This window comes from Haematobia irritans, chromosome 2, assembly GCF_050003625.1.
Source record: "Haematobia irritans isolate KBUSLIRL chromosome 2, ASM5000362v1, whole genome shotgun sequence".
Lineage (NCBI taxonomy): Eukaryota > Metazoa > Arthropoda > Insecta > Diptera > Muscidae > Haematobia > Haematobia irritans.
This window is the reverse complement of record NC_134398.1, coordinates 2,978,524-2,992,742: the sequence shown is the minus strand read 5'-3', so window position 1 is coordinate 2,992,742 and position 14,219 is coordinate 2,978,524. Positions and strand designations below refer to the sequence as shown.

The window sequence follows — 14,219 nt, the reverse complement described above, 5'->3', positions numbered from 1 at the left end:
TTTTTTTTTAATGACAATAGACTGTTATGTTTTAGTATTACACACTACAATAGGAAAATTCTTATTATGTAGGACATGTTCGAAACCGAAACTCTTTACTAGCATTGGTAAAAATTTGATGTAAATGGAGGTCAGTGCTGCCGCTACTACTTCAATCGAAGTATTTTGCTTCATTTTCACAAAATTTACTTCGTCACTACTTCCAAAAATCTGCTTCACTTTTTGTTCTGCTTCAAATTTTTAAATTTTTCCCCATATTACCTAATTGTTTTTCCTATTCCTTTAATTACGATGAACATAGCGGTTTTAATCATTGAATTATTAACCGATGTGAACCAATTTTTGCATAGTTGTTAGAGACCATATACTTACACCATGTACGAAATTTCAGCCGGATCGGATGAAATTTGGTTCTCTTAGAGGCTCCGCAAGCCAAATCGGGGGATCAGTTTATATGGGGGCTATATATATTTATGGACCGATGTGGACCAATTTTTGCACGGTTGTTAGAGATCATATGCTGAAACCATGTACCAACTTTCAGCTGGATCGGATGACATTTGCTTCTCTTAGAGTCCCCGCAAGCCAACTTTGGGGGTCCGTTTATATGGGGGCTATACGTAAAAGTGGGCCGATATGGCCCATTTGCAATACCATCCGACCTACATCAATAACAACTGCTTGAGCCAAGTTTCAAGTCGATAGCTTCTTTCGTTCGGAAGTTAGCGTGATTTCAACAGACGGACGGACGGACGGACATGCTAAGATCGACTCAGAATTTCACCACGACCCAGAATATATATACTTTATGGGGTCTTAGAGCAATATTTCGATGTGTTACAAACGGAATGACAAAGTTAATATACCCCCATCCTATGGTGGAGGGTATAATAAAATGAATTCTATTGTTTTGTTTTCAAAAATGTATGCTACTTCAATTTTATTCAATCTACTCCACTTTTTTCCAAAATCTACTTCACTCAATTTTTCACTAGCGGCAGCACTGATGGAGGTTAGTAAAATTCACGGGTTCGAACAACACAGCAATTAGAATAGTTAATAATTTCGCGACATACCGCTAAACACCAAGGTATTCCGTAATCGCCCACCACCTATCGTTATTATTGTGTTTTCACACTATGTAGTGCCCACATAAAGACGATGAACAACACCGATGATTCGATAACTCGATATCGGTAGATTTGTTTAATATCATCGAATGGTTTGAATCTTTGCTAAAACAATTTATTGGCATATGACAAATATTAACCCATAATTTACCTATGGGTCATTATAAAAAAGTAACTATGTTTTTTTTATACTGGATACAAGGTTAGTATGGGCCTTTGATTAGTGTTTCTTTGAATGGTTGTAAACATATTTGAAAAAATTCCTATATGGGTTGTATATCTATTTTTTAGACTGTGTCTGAAAAAAATTATATTTAATTAGTCTCAATTTGTTCAGTTAAATTAGTACTTCATTGAATTAATATGTTCTTTGTTCTTCTCTTTTATAATTTATTATTGCTAGTTTTTACTAAGGTGCTACATCACAGTCAGCTTAGTACATCCAACTGTCTAAAACATGTCTTGTTACTATTGGTTACATTTTACATGCCACAGGTTATTATTGTCAAAAACATGTCTGCTTACTACTGGTTACATAGGTAACTATTGGTTACTTAGGTTACTATTGGTAACTAACATTAAAATATAAACAAAACAAATTGAAAATATTTAATATCTTTTGTTTACTAACATTAAAATTATAAACAAAACTGACATTTGGATGTACTTGAATTCTGTTGTTTTTTTTTTGTAATACTGCAACTACCTGGGAATTATTGTACCATGTTTTTGGTCAAGTTTTTATATATTTAAAGTTACTTTTGTAGTTTCTTTTTATAACCATTTTATATTGGCCTAAAGGCTTGGCTATTTTTACAATAAATATAAATAAATAAAATAATATGAAGTACTAATTGTATATAATGAAATTAAATTAGTCCAGTTAGTTGTGATGGTCAACAATGGGTTAAATTGTGATAACTAAGTATTTAACTGATAAAAAAAAGAAACTAAGAACGACAATAACAAACGTAGAAAACAGTATAACCCATTCCTCAAGAAAACAAGTTCTAAACAATTTAAGTACGAAAGATGTTTAACCTTAATGACGATTGCCTTCTGTATATTTTTAAAATGCTGGATGTTAAGGATCAACTAAACGTATCTGATGTTTCGAGACATTTTCATTTTCTCATTGTCAACTATATTTGGGCGAGAACATTTCGAGACATATGTACCCAAGAGCCGCGCCTGCAACCGCTATCGATTTCAGAATATAAGAAATTTTTCCAATACAATGCAGGAAATATTGAAAAATTACACATAGAGGATACCAAACATTTCGCCTTTACCAGCTATTTAAATCGCTATACCAATCGTCCAGATTTTTCATTTTACTTTTCCCTGCGTATGATCAACTTGAGGGAGCTATACTGCCACGATCAAAGATTACACGATGGGTACGTTGAAATGTTGGGCAAGTACTGTCCCTTACTAGAAATATTTCACACTGACAGTACTCATATAACAGGAGCTTATATGGACCGCTTGGAAAGGCTGCACGAAGTGAGAATAGGCCAGAAATTAACAAAATATGAAAATAAGTCAAGTTTAGGACAACACAAATCTTTTAAGGGCAACCTTTGTGTGTGTTAGAGAAATATGAAACACGTAATAAGTGTATTCAATTGGTTTTAAATAATGTCAGCAGAGAAAAGGACTCGTATGCCAGGTGTCATCTTTCCCACATATGTAAGACTAATCGCCCAGGATGGTAGTACTGTAAAGCAGCCAATGTCTTCGTTTCGTTTACTAATAAATGGTGTCATATACCTACTTGCTTACAAATAGAAATAGATTAGTAATAAATGCTACGTCCCTGGAATGGTAAACTATTTTTTTTTAAGTGAAATTTCTTTCAATTACTTTGAAGCTCTAAAGTCTGCTGATAGGTCAGCGGATTGTATAGTTGTACAAAAACAATTAGGACTACATTAATATTTAATAAAGTTGAAAAACTATGTTCCCAGAGAATAAGTTTGCAATATGTTCTTTTTCTATTGTTTAACAAACTGAAACCATTCGGTACAAAGTATTCATTGGTTTGTAGTGTAAAATCAAAGGTGAATAAAAAATAAAAAATTGTTTTGTCCAAAATTATTTCGACGAAAAGAACAAGTGTAACAATGGTTGGATATGACGTCAATCTTAGTCATTTACTATAAGTACAGTAAGACAATAAAACTTTTTATCAAATTGTGCCCAGCACTGCTGAGTTGTTGGAGGAGATCATTTATTGAGATATGATTATGTCAAAGTCATAAACACAGTTTTACAAATTTTAAATCTATGTGTATTCAAAATAGAAAAATTAACCCGATTCTAGATAGTACTAAAGGTACAATTTGCAAACAGGATGCATTTAATGCGACTGAATATAATTTCGAAGTAAAATTTCCGCTAAACTTCTTTTTAACAATTCATTCCTTTTGTGTATATCATTCGGGGACAAATTTAGCAAAAGTTGTTAAAAATAAACAATTTTTTTTGTGTAGGAGAAGGGATTTGAAAATTGGCGTAATGGCGGCCGGCCTTCGTTCAGGGCCTATCCTATTGATAGGGTCCAAAGTGGGCTAACGCAAACCCAAAGGCGATAGGTCGCTGGCCTTCTGCTGGGGTTTGAGACTTTCTCCTATGGACAGAGTCCAAAGTGGGCTAACGCGAACCCAGGACCTCTCCGGGTCCATGTTATTCTAAATATATTACTTTTAGGATGATTATATGCGATGGATACTAAATCCAATATACATGATAGTAAAAAGTTTACGGGCCCGTAACGTCGAAAATAGGTCTTTCCGACAAAAAGTGGTATAGTACATTTTGTGTTTAGAATCGAAAAGCCTACACGCTGGCCAAAAATTTGACCAATCGAAACACTTGTACTAAATTAGATTTAAGCCATCATTCGTTCTCGTATGGTTGTGTAGAGTCACAGAAATTGGATTTTACTGACCTCTTTTAATTCTGATTTCATGTCCACTTGAATTGCAGTCATGGTGCCATATTGAACGCAATGAAAGTAACATAATATTACTGACACTAATTTTTAGCTAATTGTATTGATAACATGTCTCCACTCACTGCATTGATAAAACTCGTCACATTTTTTGACAAAAGCTAATTATTTGTTTTAGCTCAACAAGAGATTCTATATCTTATTCAATAAAGAAATGTAGATTTGTAAGAATTTATATTGAAATTAAAAATTGGCAAAATTCGTTAATTCGTTTCGATAGTATCCGATAAACAATGCTGATATACGTTTCGATGAGTAAAAGTAACCTTAAATTGCCGAACAAATCCTATAACATATCATGTTGGATATGAAAAGTTATTCATTTGTATTTAAAAACATTTCAATCATTCAATCCAAAGGGCATTTGTTCTTCAAATCCAGACCCGTCCGGAAATGTATCGGATATTATACCATTGTATAGGGTCCGCATTAGAGTTTAGTCGTTGGAATTATATCAAAGACCATTAATAAAGAAGACGTGAATTGGGCTTTGATAGTGTTAGTAATAGAAAACAGAGATTAATATCATACTTGTTGGAAAAGCACTCCGAACTTACTGGTTTGATGCAGACAATTTTTATTTAGCTATTTTCTCCAACATTTCACGCAAATTTCTGTGTCGGTTGCACTAAATTATTAATAAAATGTTTCACAAAGTATTTTTGTTCGTTTAAGAGTTAAAAAAATTGCTAAAATAAGCGAATTAAGTTTTGTTACGAATGCAAAATGAAAAGAGAAACCGAAAAAAAGTTGCAACGTCTCATGGAACATGTATGATATTAATCTCTGTTTTTTTCAAGAAAAAGAGGAAGAGCAAGCTTATCTCACGTCTTCTTTATTAATGGTCTTTGATTTATATAATATAAAACAACAAACATTTATTTGCTAATTTACCTTAAAATCTTTAAAACTTAATAATAGAAGATATTCATAAAACAATAGACGTTTCACTCTAACTTCAGTTTTATATTAATATCTGATATAAATTCACCATAACGTAAACGGCACTTATGGTTCAACAACCAATTGACTCCATTGTTTTGTTTTTTGTTTCGCCAATAAAAAATAAGATCGTCTACCGTTATTGTTGTGGCCAGCCGCTCACTTATGATAAACATGTGTAATCGTTATCGATTACTTTTACACTCGTACTCTCTAAAATCGAAAGGGAGAGTAAATTAATCGTTTATCGGTTAATATCGGAATAGAAGCTAGCGCATAAAAGAGGTTGTTTTTTGTCAAATGAGTTCAATCGTGCTTTAAATTTTCCCAGATTTTCACAGTCTTTAAGAAATTTCCCAGACTTCGGTCAATGTGCAAATGGTGGAATCTTTCAAAGGATTGCAGTGGAAAATTAGAAACAAATTTTAATTCGAACTAGCGACGTAAACTTTACAGCGCGTGAGAACTGACAGCTGCTGCTGTGTTTTGTGTGACATTTGTTGTTGTGTGTCTGTCGGGAAAAATTGTTTTCATTGATTCGCTCTCCGTTCTCTTCAGTACGCGGTGTTGTTGTTGTTATTTTTGTTTCAAAACAAAATAGAAACTTCATATCAGCAATAAAATAAAAATTAAGGAGTTGTTTCAAGTGCCAATAAAACCATAAAGCCAACATACTAAATCCCACAAATAACTAATTCTAAGTTGTAGCCAATGCAATAAATAAAATATAAGAAGTAATAATAATAAACGCGTAATGTATATTCCCACCGAACAATATGGATCCTATTCCAATGTCCAATCAATAGCCTAGAATTATGTTCGACTAAAGACTAAATGCAGTGTTTTAAGTCATACCAGGATTTTCCACTTTTCGAAAATTCAAATATTCAAAATTGTGGCAGCCTTTACCAGCCACATACAACACCTCAACATTCCCCGATCGTCGAGAGGCCGCCACAGGAAGAACACAATAGCCACAACAATAACTGTGATAATTTTACACCCGTAATTTCGACTACCACCACTTCAGTAAACAGTAGCAACAACAACAATTCGTCCTCATCACCTTTACCATCATCCCCCTATAATTCACAACTTGTACAAATGCCACATTTCGGTTTAGCCGGTGGTCCTGGAATGAATGCATACGCTCAGACACCGCCAAGTCCGCCACTGCACCATGGTGGTGGAGGAGGGGGTGGCGGGGGAGGAGGTAATGGAGGTCTAATGCCTCCCAGTCCCCCACATCCGCATCAGCAACAACAGCAGCAGCAACAACACCATCCCCATTTAGCTATGATTCCTAGAGGTATGGGTGGCGGTGGAGGAGGTGGATCAATAATGTCGACAGGACTAAATACATCGGTTAGCTCAATATCATCTGCCACATCATTTCGATCACATATTGAAGAAAAGAAACTAACCCGCGAAGCTATGGAACGTTACATGAGAGAACGCAATGATATGGTCATTGTCATATTACATGCAAAGGTAAGATGATTTTATATTTCTACATATATATAACGTCGCAAGATTATCGTCCATATATATTACATCAAGAAATTTAAGAAAGATTTTAATTTCATAAACATAGGTAGATAATAGCAATCTACTAAGCTCGCAACTGAATGGGATTAGGTTGCTTCGATGACCAAAATGAGGATTTTTATCATTGGTGTAAAATGACATGAACTAACAGTTAACATTAGGACAATATCAGACCTGGGTTTATGTAGAATTTGAAAGTTTGAGTCAGATCTAAATCGGTGGGCTCGTCAAATATTTGGGATATCCTATAATTTCTAGGCGCTGTGTATAGGGAACCTATACAAAAACATTTTTGTTTGATCCATAATTGATTCGGACAAATATAGCCTAAAGATTATTGAATGAAAATTTACTTTCAATCCATTAACTATTAAGATTCACTTTAAGGAAAATGAAACAAAGGCGAAAATCGTGTTCATTATTAGCAACTCTACTTTTTCGCACGCTCCCTGTGTGTTGGGTCCTTTCTAATGTATTGCATCCGCCGATTCAGTAACATTTTTATTTATTTTGGTAGTAATGATGGCAAATCAAATTTTCCAAGTTATTTCCGGGGTTTCTGTATTCAGTCCTAGACACTGAGGTCGATACAATGAAATTGTCCAATGACTGTAATTTTCCAATTGAACAAATATGGAGCTACAACAACATATTATTTTTTCAGTCAGTCTGATAATTATTCAAATATAAGTAAAACGTTAATGGAATTAATGTAAGAATTTAGCAACTTTTTTCTGTTAATGTGATCTGAATATACTTTTATTCTTATATTTCTATATAGATTTAAGATTCTTTTGTGGCAGTATACTATTATTGGTCTCGTTTGGCTTATTGCATTGTCATAATAAAAAATTGAATTGAATTAGTCTTCAATGGACTATGTAAAAATCTTGACTTTTATTACCCAATATTAACAAATTTGTTTACATCAAATCGAATTAAATGTACATAATATTAGGCGCTGAAAGTATCAAATAAAGAGATAATGCTCACCAAAAATAATTATAGAAATATTTCTTTGTGATGAATTAAAAATATAATTAATTTTCTTTTATATTTTTGTACTGAAATAACTTTTTTTTAGTCCACCAGTGATTTTTTTATTTTGGATCAAAGCGCCATCATCTTCCGACTAAATTTGCAATGCACTTTATACACGTTTTGAACTTCTTCCCACAAATCGTTTAAGTTTTTTTAAAATTATTTTGCTCCAATTGAGGGTATGAGTTAAGGGTCATTGTTATGCATAACTGGGACCTCCGTTGTGGCACAAAAATATTCCCCACACCATGATATTTAACCACTATGGTTAACCGATTTAAGGGTAAACTTTGCGTGATCCTGTAATTTCGGAAGGTATCTAGCAGAACTGAAGCGACAATACTTCCATTTAAAGTATTTTTTTCTAAAGTATTTTTTTTTTCAAACTCTAATTGTTCGTTCAATCGTTTCTTAGTACTCAGGAAAATATATTAATACCTAAATTCAATGAAATCTCATTTTTTATTTTATCTGAGCTATTGTAATGGCCGTTAACAGCTACTCCATAAATTTAGCTGCCCCCTGTGGCTCTATGCTGCTATTTAACATTTTTGGTGGTATATGGACGCTCGATAAATTCAAGGGAATTTTGATTTGGAACATTTTATTATATTTGTAATATCATATAATGACTTTACATCAGTTTTTAGTTATCAGATAAGCTTGAACTAAGCATTCGAGCTCCAGGCGGCGCTTTTCATTTCCTTCTACGTATTTTGATATCATTCAAACAATGAAATAACGTTCGCTCCTAACTGCCCAAATTGTTGATCAGATTTTACTTTCCAGTTTCTTAATACAAAATTACACGTTGAACTAACTTCCCAATACGGTAATTTACCCAAAGAATTTTGACGCCGAAAATGAAAGGTTTGGAGATTTCAGCGAAGTATTTTATAAAATATTCATTAGCTAAAACTACAGACAATTAATTAAAAACCAAATATTTCTGATATACAGTGGGGTCAGTATTTCTCTAGACTCCAAATCAGGACGCCTTCGTTCCCGAAAGTCCCCAATTTTAACCGAAATTCTCCAATAAAAACACGAAACAAAACAAACTTATACTTGTTCCCGATGTTCCGATATTTATTTTTCTTATGTGCGTGAAACTGAAATTGATTCTCTATGTCGAAACGGAACTTTCGTTCGATCAAAATGCAAAAATTTCCTTCGACTTAAAGAATCTAGATGTTAGATATACGGAATAGATTTCGAAAAATCCTCGCCACCCTCGTTGCAGTCGGGTTTACGGCCCGGGGAGGACACAGGGTTTTCAACTCTGTTCAAGGACTACAAACCCCCATTTGGAGTATGTCTATTTCCCGAAAAACTCGAAAATACTAACTCCAACAATAAATATTACCAAATCTTACAGCAAAAATTAAAAAAAAAATGGTAGAAAAAGCGTAAATTATTTTTTTTTATATTACTTCTTGCGATATCAAGATTGTTCAAGCGCAGCTTTGAATGTGATAACTTTCGAAGAAGATGCAACATTTTTGCTGGATATCAACAGAAACATAAAGGGCTGACAGCAAATAATACTTTTCTCATTTTCTCGGAATAATGGAAGCTGTTCATAGACTACGAATAATGCAAGTACGCACCAAAAATTTGTAGGGTAGATACTCCCTGGCTTTTGTTTGTTAAAAATATCCGATGCTGTAATGGTTTTCCACATTACAATTGAGTTTATTTTGTTCAGTGTCCAGCACTATACTTTGAAAATATCCCACGTGGTGCTATGAAGTGGAAACCCCAAGAATGACGATCAAATTAAAACCAAAAAAAGTGCCTTGAGTGAGCCAAATGCACCTAATTAAAATTTTTAAGGCATGTGCTATGTGTTCAAACCACTGCCATATTTTTTCCTCAAAAGCCCAACATGTTGACAACAACGGAAATACATCAAACATCTCAATTGTGCCCTAACCACAGAAATATTTCAATTTTTTCAATATGACTGTGTCAGTCCAACAGCAAGGGAATAAACAAAATAATTGGTTACAACAAGGCAAAAATTGCAAAAAAATGTCATTAGAATTATGATTAGGAATTTAATTGTATTACAAGTTTAATTAAACTAAGGCGTACTTGAGGTGCTGCCGCATCACAGATGCTGAGTCCGATAATTTGTGTTGAATGCGTTCATTGAAGTGTGAAGGATGTGAGAGACTTGGCAAACGAACAACGTCGGCCGACAGTTGTGTGGCAGTTAAGTCAAGCATGCTTGCCTTTACCTTTGGCCACAGCTAAGAACTTTTCATGGGTTTGGTGGTTTTGCATAATTAAGGGAGTTTCGTTAGCAAGGCGAACAAAAAAGTGCAACCAGGGCAAGTGACCACCTAGAATTTCCCATGACAATTTTATGCATATTTTGATTGAAATGCCAAAACTATTTTCTATTTTTTTTTTTTTTGTGGTTAAGTAGGCGATTTTGCATTAATGAAGTTTTAATACCCTTCCTTTTGAATTCTCAATTTTTTTCATTTGCAGGTTGCTCAAAAATCATATGGCAACGAAAAACGCTTCTTCTGTCCTCCCCCGTGTATTTATTTATTTGGAAGTGGGTGGCGAAGACGTTATGAGGAAATGTTACAAAAGGGCGAAGGAGAACAGGGAGCCCAATTGTGTGCTTTCATTGGCATAGGCAGTGCAGACCAGGATATGCAGCAGCTAGATTTGAATGGTAAACAATATTGTGCAGCCAAAACGTTATTCATCTCGGATTCAGACAAACGCAAACATTTTATGCTGTCAGTGAAGATGTTTTACGGCAATGGTCATGATATTGGTGTCTTCAATTCCAAGCGCATCAAAGTCATTTCAAAACCTTCCAAAAAGAAGCAATCTCTGAAAAACGCGGATCTATGTATAGCCAGCGGTACCAATGTAGCCCTCTTTAATCGACTGAGGTCCCAAACAGTTTCTACTCGTTACCTTCATGTCGAGAATGGCCATTTTCATGCCTCATCCACACAGTGGGGTGCTTTTACCATCCACCTTTTGGATGATAATGAATCGGAATCGGAAGAATTTCAAGTTCGCGATGGTTATATACATTATGGTGCCACAGTGAAATTAGTCTGTTCGGTAACGGGGATGGCATTGCCTCGTCTGATTATACGGAAAGTGGATAAACAAATGGCCTTATTAGAAGCCGATGATCCGGTATCACAACTACACAAGTGTGCTTTCTATATGAAGGATACGGATCGTATGTACTTGTGTTTGTCACAAGAGAAAATCATACAATTTCAGGCAACACCTTGTCCCAAAGAGCCAAATAAAGAGATGATTAACGATGGTGCCTGTTGGACAATTATATCGACGGACAAGGCCGAATATCAATTTTACGAAGGAATGGGTCCCGTATCGTAAGTATTACAGTTTTATTTATTATTTTTTTTTTTTTTAAATTTGATTTGAAATATTTTTCTATGCTGTGTACGTCTCTAACCGTCTATGACCGTTTGAGTTTGGTTGCAAAAAGAGTTATTTATATTAATTAATTAACAAAAAATAAGTATTTAATCAGAAATTAAATTTAAATTAATTAAAATATAATTTGTTCTTACACAATTGCTAATGTCTATTAATATCTTATTATTTAATTTTCAGTTCACCCGTAACGCCTGTTCCTATCGTCAATTCCCTGAATCTCAATGGTGGCGGGGATGTTGCTATGCTTGAATTGAGTGGTGATAATTTTACTCCTCACTTACAAGTATGGTTTGGCGATGTTGAAGCCGAGACTATGTACCGTTGCACGGAAACATTGCTTTGTGTTGTACCAGAAATATCGCAATTCCGCGGTGAATGGTTATGGGTAAGTTAGATCACTATATTTCTATTTATTTATAGAATTTAAATTTGAAATATGATCCTAAAAAAATCATACTTTTTTTAAATTAAATATTAAATTAAATATGATATTTTTGTATTGATTATTGGAATATTTCTTTTACACAATTTCTTTATATATAATTTTTTGTAAATACATCACATTTATCTTCAAAAAATGGAATATAATAAATAACAACGTTCGATAGTTAATTGAAATGAACAAATAATAAATGTCTCAAAGTTCCGCCGGTCCGTGTTTGTTTTTTATTACATATTTTCAATTCTCAAAAGAATGACGGGCTTGAGTAATAATGCAAAAATTAATATAAAAAAAGTGTGACATTCCAGTTTACAGATCTGAATGATTCGGGATATTATAAATGTATTGTAATAAAACTGCGCTTTATAGAAGCTCAAGAAGCTGGATCGGAAGAAAGGGGCAATCTGACCCTTAAGTAAGAACTAATTAAGAAGCGTAGTCGTCCGCATAGGATACAATTTCAGTGCCCTCAGACGGAGTTGGAAATGCAGAGATTGAACAGTGCTAGAGACAATTCTTAGGCCTCATCTCAAATGACGCAGTATAACTGGCGTTCGCACAATTATTCCCCGTCGGTAGAAAAGTGGCCCTACAGACACATTGGTCTCCTGTGTCACCGTCCTCATTTGTCATTTATCCGAGACATTCAAACCTCAAACGGTTATGTCCGCAAAACACACACTCTGCGTCGGCTAAAACACAGAGCACAACTCCCAACTGACGAAATAAACAAAAATGTTCAAATCGGATAAGTGCCAGTTAACGCGCTTGAATAACAGCCTAAGTGGTTCTAAATATATGGGGTTATAAATAACTCTTTCATTGTTTGAGGAATTGAATCCGAAAATCGGTCTTTACGTGAACTGCATATCGCAAATGCATTAAATTTAGATGTTTGAAACATAAGCTCGGAAGATCGTTGTATATGGGCACTATATCAAAAAACAATAAAATGGTACAAAAGAGCACCAGAGTCCACATTACATCGATTTATTTTAATCTTGATTTAATTTCATCTCCTCTCTTTTACAAATGGATTGTAAACTGGCACACATTCTTACCAATATCCTAACTTTTACATAAATCTTCTTTTGCAGGTCCGACAGCCTACTCAAGTGCCTATATCGTTAGTACGCAATGATGGTATAATTTATGCAACAGGTCTTACGTTCACCTACACGCCCGAGCCAGGACCAAGACCGCACTGTACACAAGCGGATGATGTGATGCGTTCGCGAATCAATAACAACAACATAACAACAATGAGTAATAATAACAACAACAATAGTGTTAGCTCAGCCCATTCGCCAGGTGATGCTGGTCTAAATAATGCCAATCACATGCAACAACATGGCCAGCAACAACAGACTCTACCCTCAATGTCAGAAGTGCAATGGAATACTCATGCCGGCGGTTTGTCCTGAGTGCTGGCCAGTATTTTTAGTTGGCATTTTGGAATCTTTTTGTAACCCTTGTAGAGGTTAGCATTACTTGAATATTTATTATTTAAAAAATAGTTTTAAACGTTTAAACCTTCACGAGATATCCACTCGAAAATCCCTCTCCCAGAAAATCTTGTCATTGCTATTTGTAATCATTTATAAAAATTAAGTTTACAATTTATGAAAATTAGTATTATTTAAAGATTTATCTGCATAGTTTTATAATTTAGTCCTAATTTTAATTATTGTACATAGATTGTCATGGCATTTCATTTTACCATATACATAGTTTCTTTTTCATATTTATGTATTCGCAAAGAAAAAAAAATAAGCATTTCATATATATACATAAAACACACAAATGCATCCAAAACTTATATATATATATATACAAACACATTTACATATTTATAATAATGATGATAAAATCAATATTTTGTATGAATAATGCTAAAATGTACCAACTTTATGTGTGACACATAGAGTTTTAAATGTATTTTATAAGAATACTTTTACATTAAGATCAGAAAATTTTTAGACAAAAAAACACACACAACAACAACAAAAACAGAGAAAAGACATAAATAGTAATTTTAATTTATTTTAAACTTTACATATAAATAAATTCATATACACATATTTTGAAGATAAGCAAATGATGTGAACAAAAACGAAATTTCACCCTATAAAGAACCCACAAATACAGTATATATAATTAAGAAATAAAAAAATCATATTTTTTAAAAAATCACTTCGTTTTTGTATTCTCCAAAAATGGTGGGAAAATCTTGGTAATAAAACTCCCTGGTCCGTGGTGAATTTGTGATTGATCAAAACTTCCCCTTTTTTACTGATAATTACTAAGACATTTAATGCCTTAAGTAGATTCAACTTTTTCTTAGAAGATCGGATAAGAAAATAACTATTATTAGGTAGGATACTTGAACTTTGCATGATTCGAATAAGATAAATGCAAGAGGGGAGAAAAATTCCCACCGAAATCGCCTTGACTTGCGTGTTGAAATCTTTTGCATTTTCTTATTATCGGTAAGAAAAACAAAACAACCACCAAAAAGATGGCAAAACTTTGTGGTGGGAAAATTATGTTGACAACAGAGATGGATCTTGAATAAGAAATTAGAATTTCTAATAAGCCAAGTCATGGTGCATCTTACAAAATACCACAAAAAAAAACTAAACAAGTGCAGTTT

At 33.8% G+C, this 14,219-nt stretch overlaps 1 protein-coding gene across 1 annotated transcript; it reads left to right on the top strand.

Moving 5' to 3' along the window:
- Window positions 1–5,296: 5,296 nt before the first annotated feature.
- Su(H) (recombining binding protein suppressor of hairless) lies at window positions 5,297–13,756 on the top strand. Its single transcript, XM_075293075.1, has 4 exons — window positions 5,297–6,579; window positions 10,177–11,057; window positions 11,302–11,509; window positions 12,664–13,756. Exons 1-4 carry the CDS (start codon window positions 5,923–5,925, stop codon window positions 12,988–12,990), a joined length of 2,073 nt encoding a protein of 690 aa, XP_075149190.1. The 5' UTR covers window positions 5,297–5,922; the 3' UTR covers window positions 12,991–13,756.
- The last annotated feature ends 463 nt before the right edge of the window (window positions 13,757–14,219 follow it).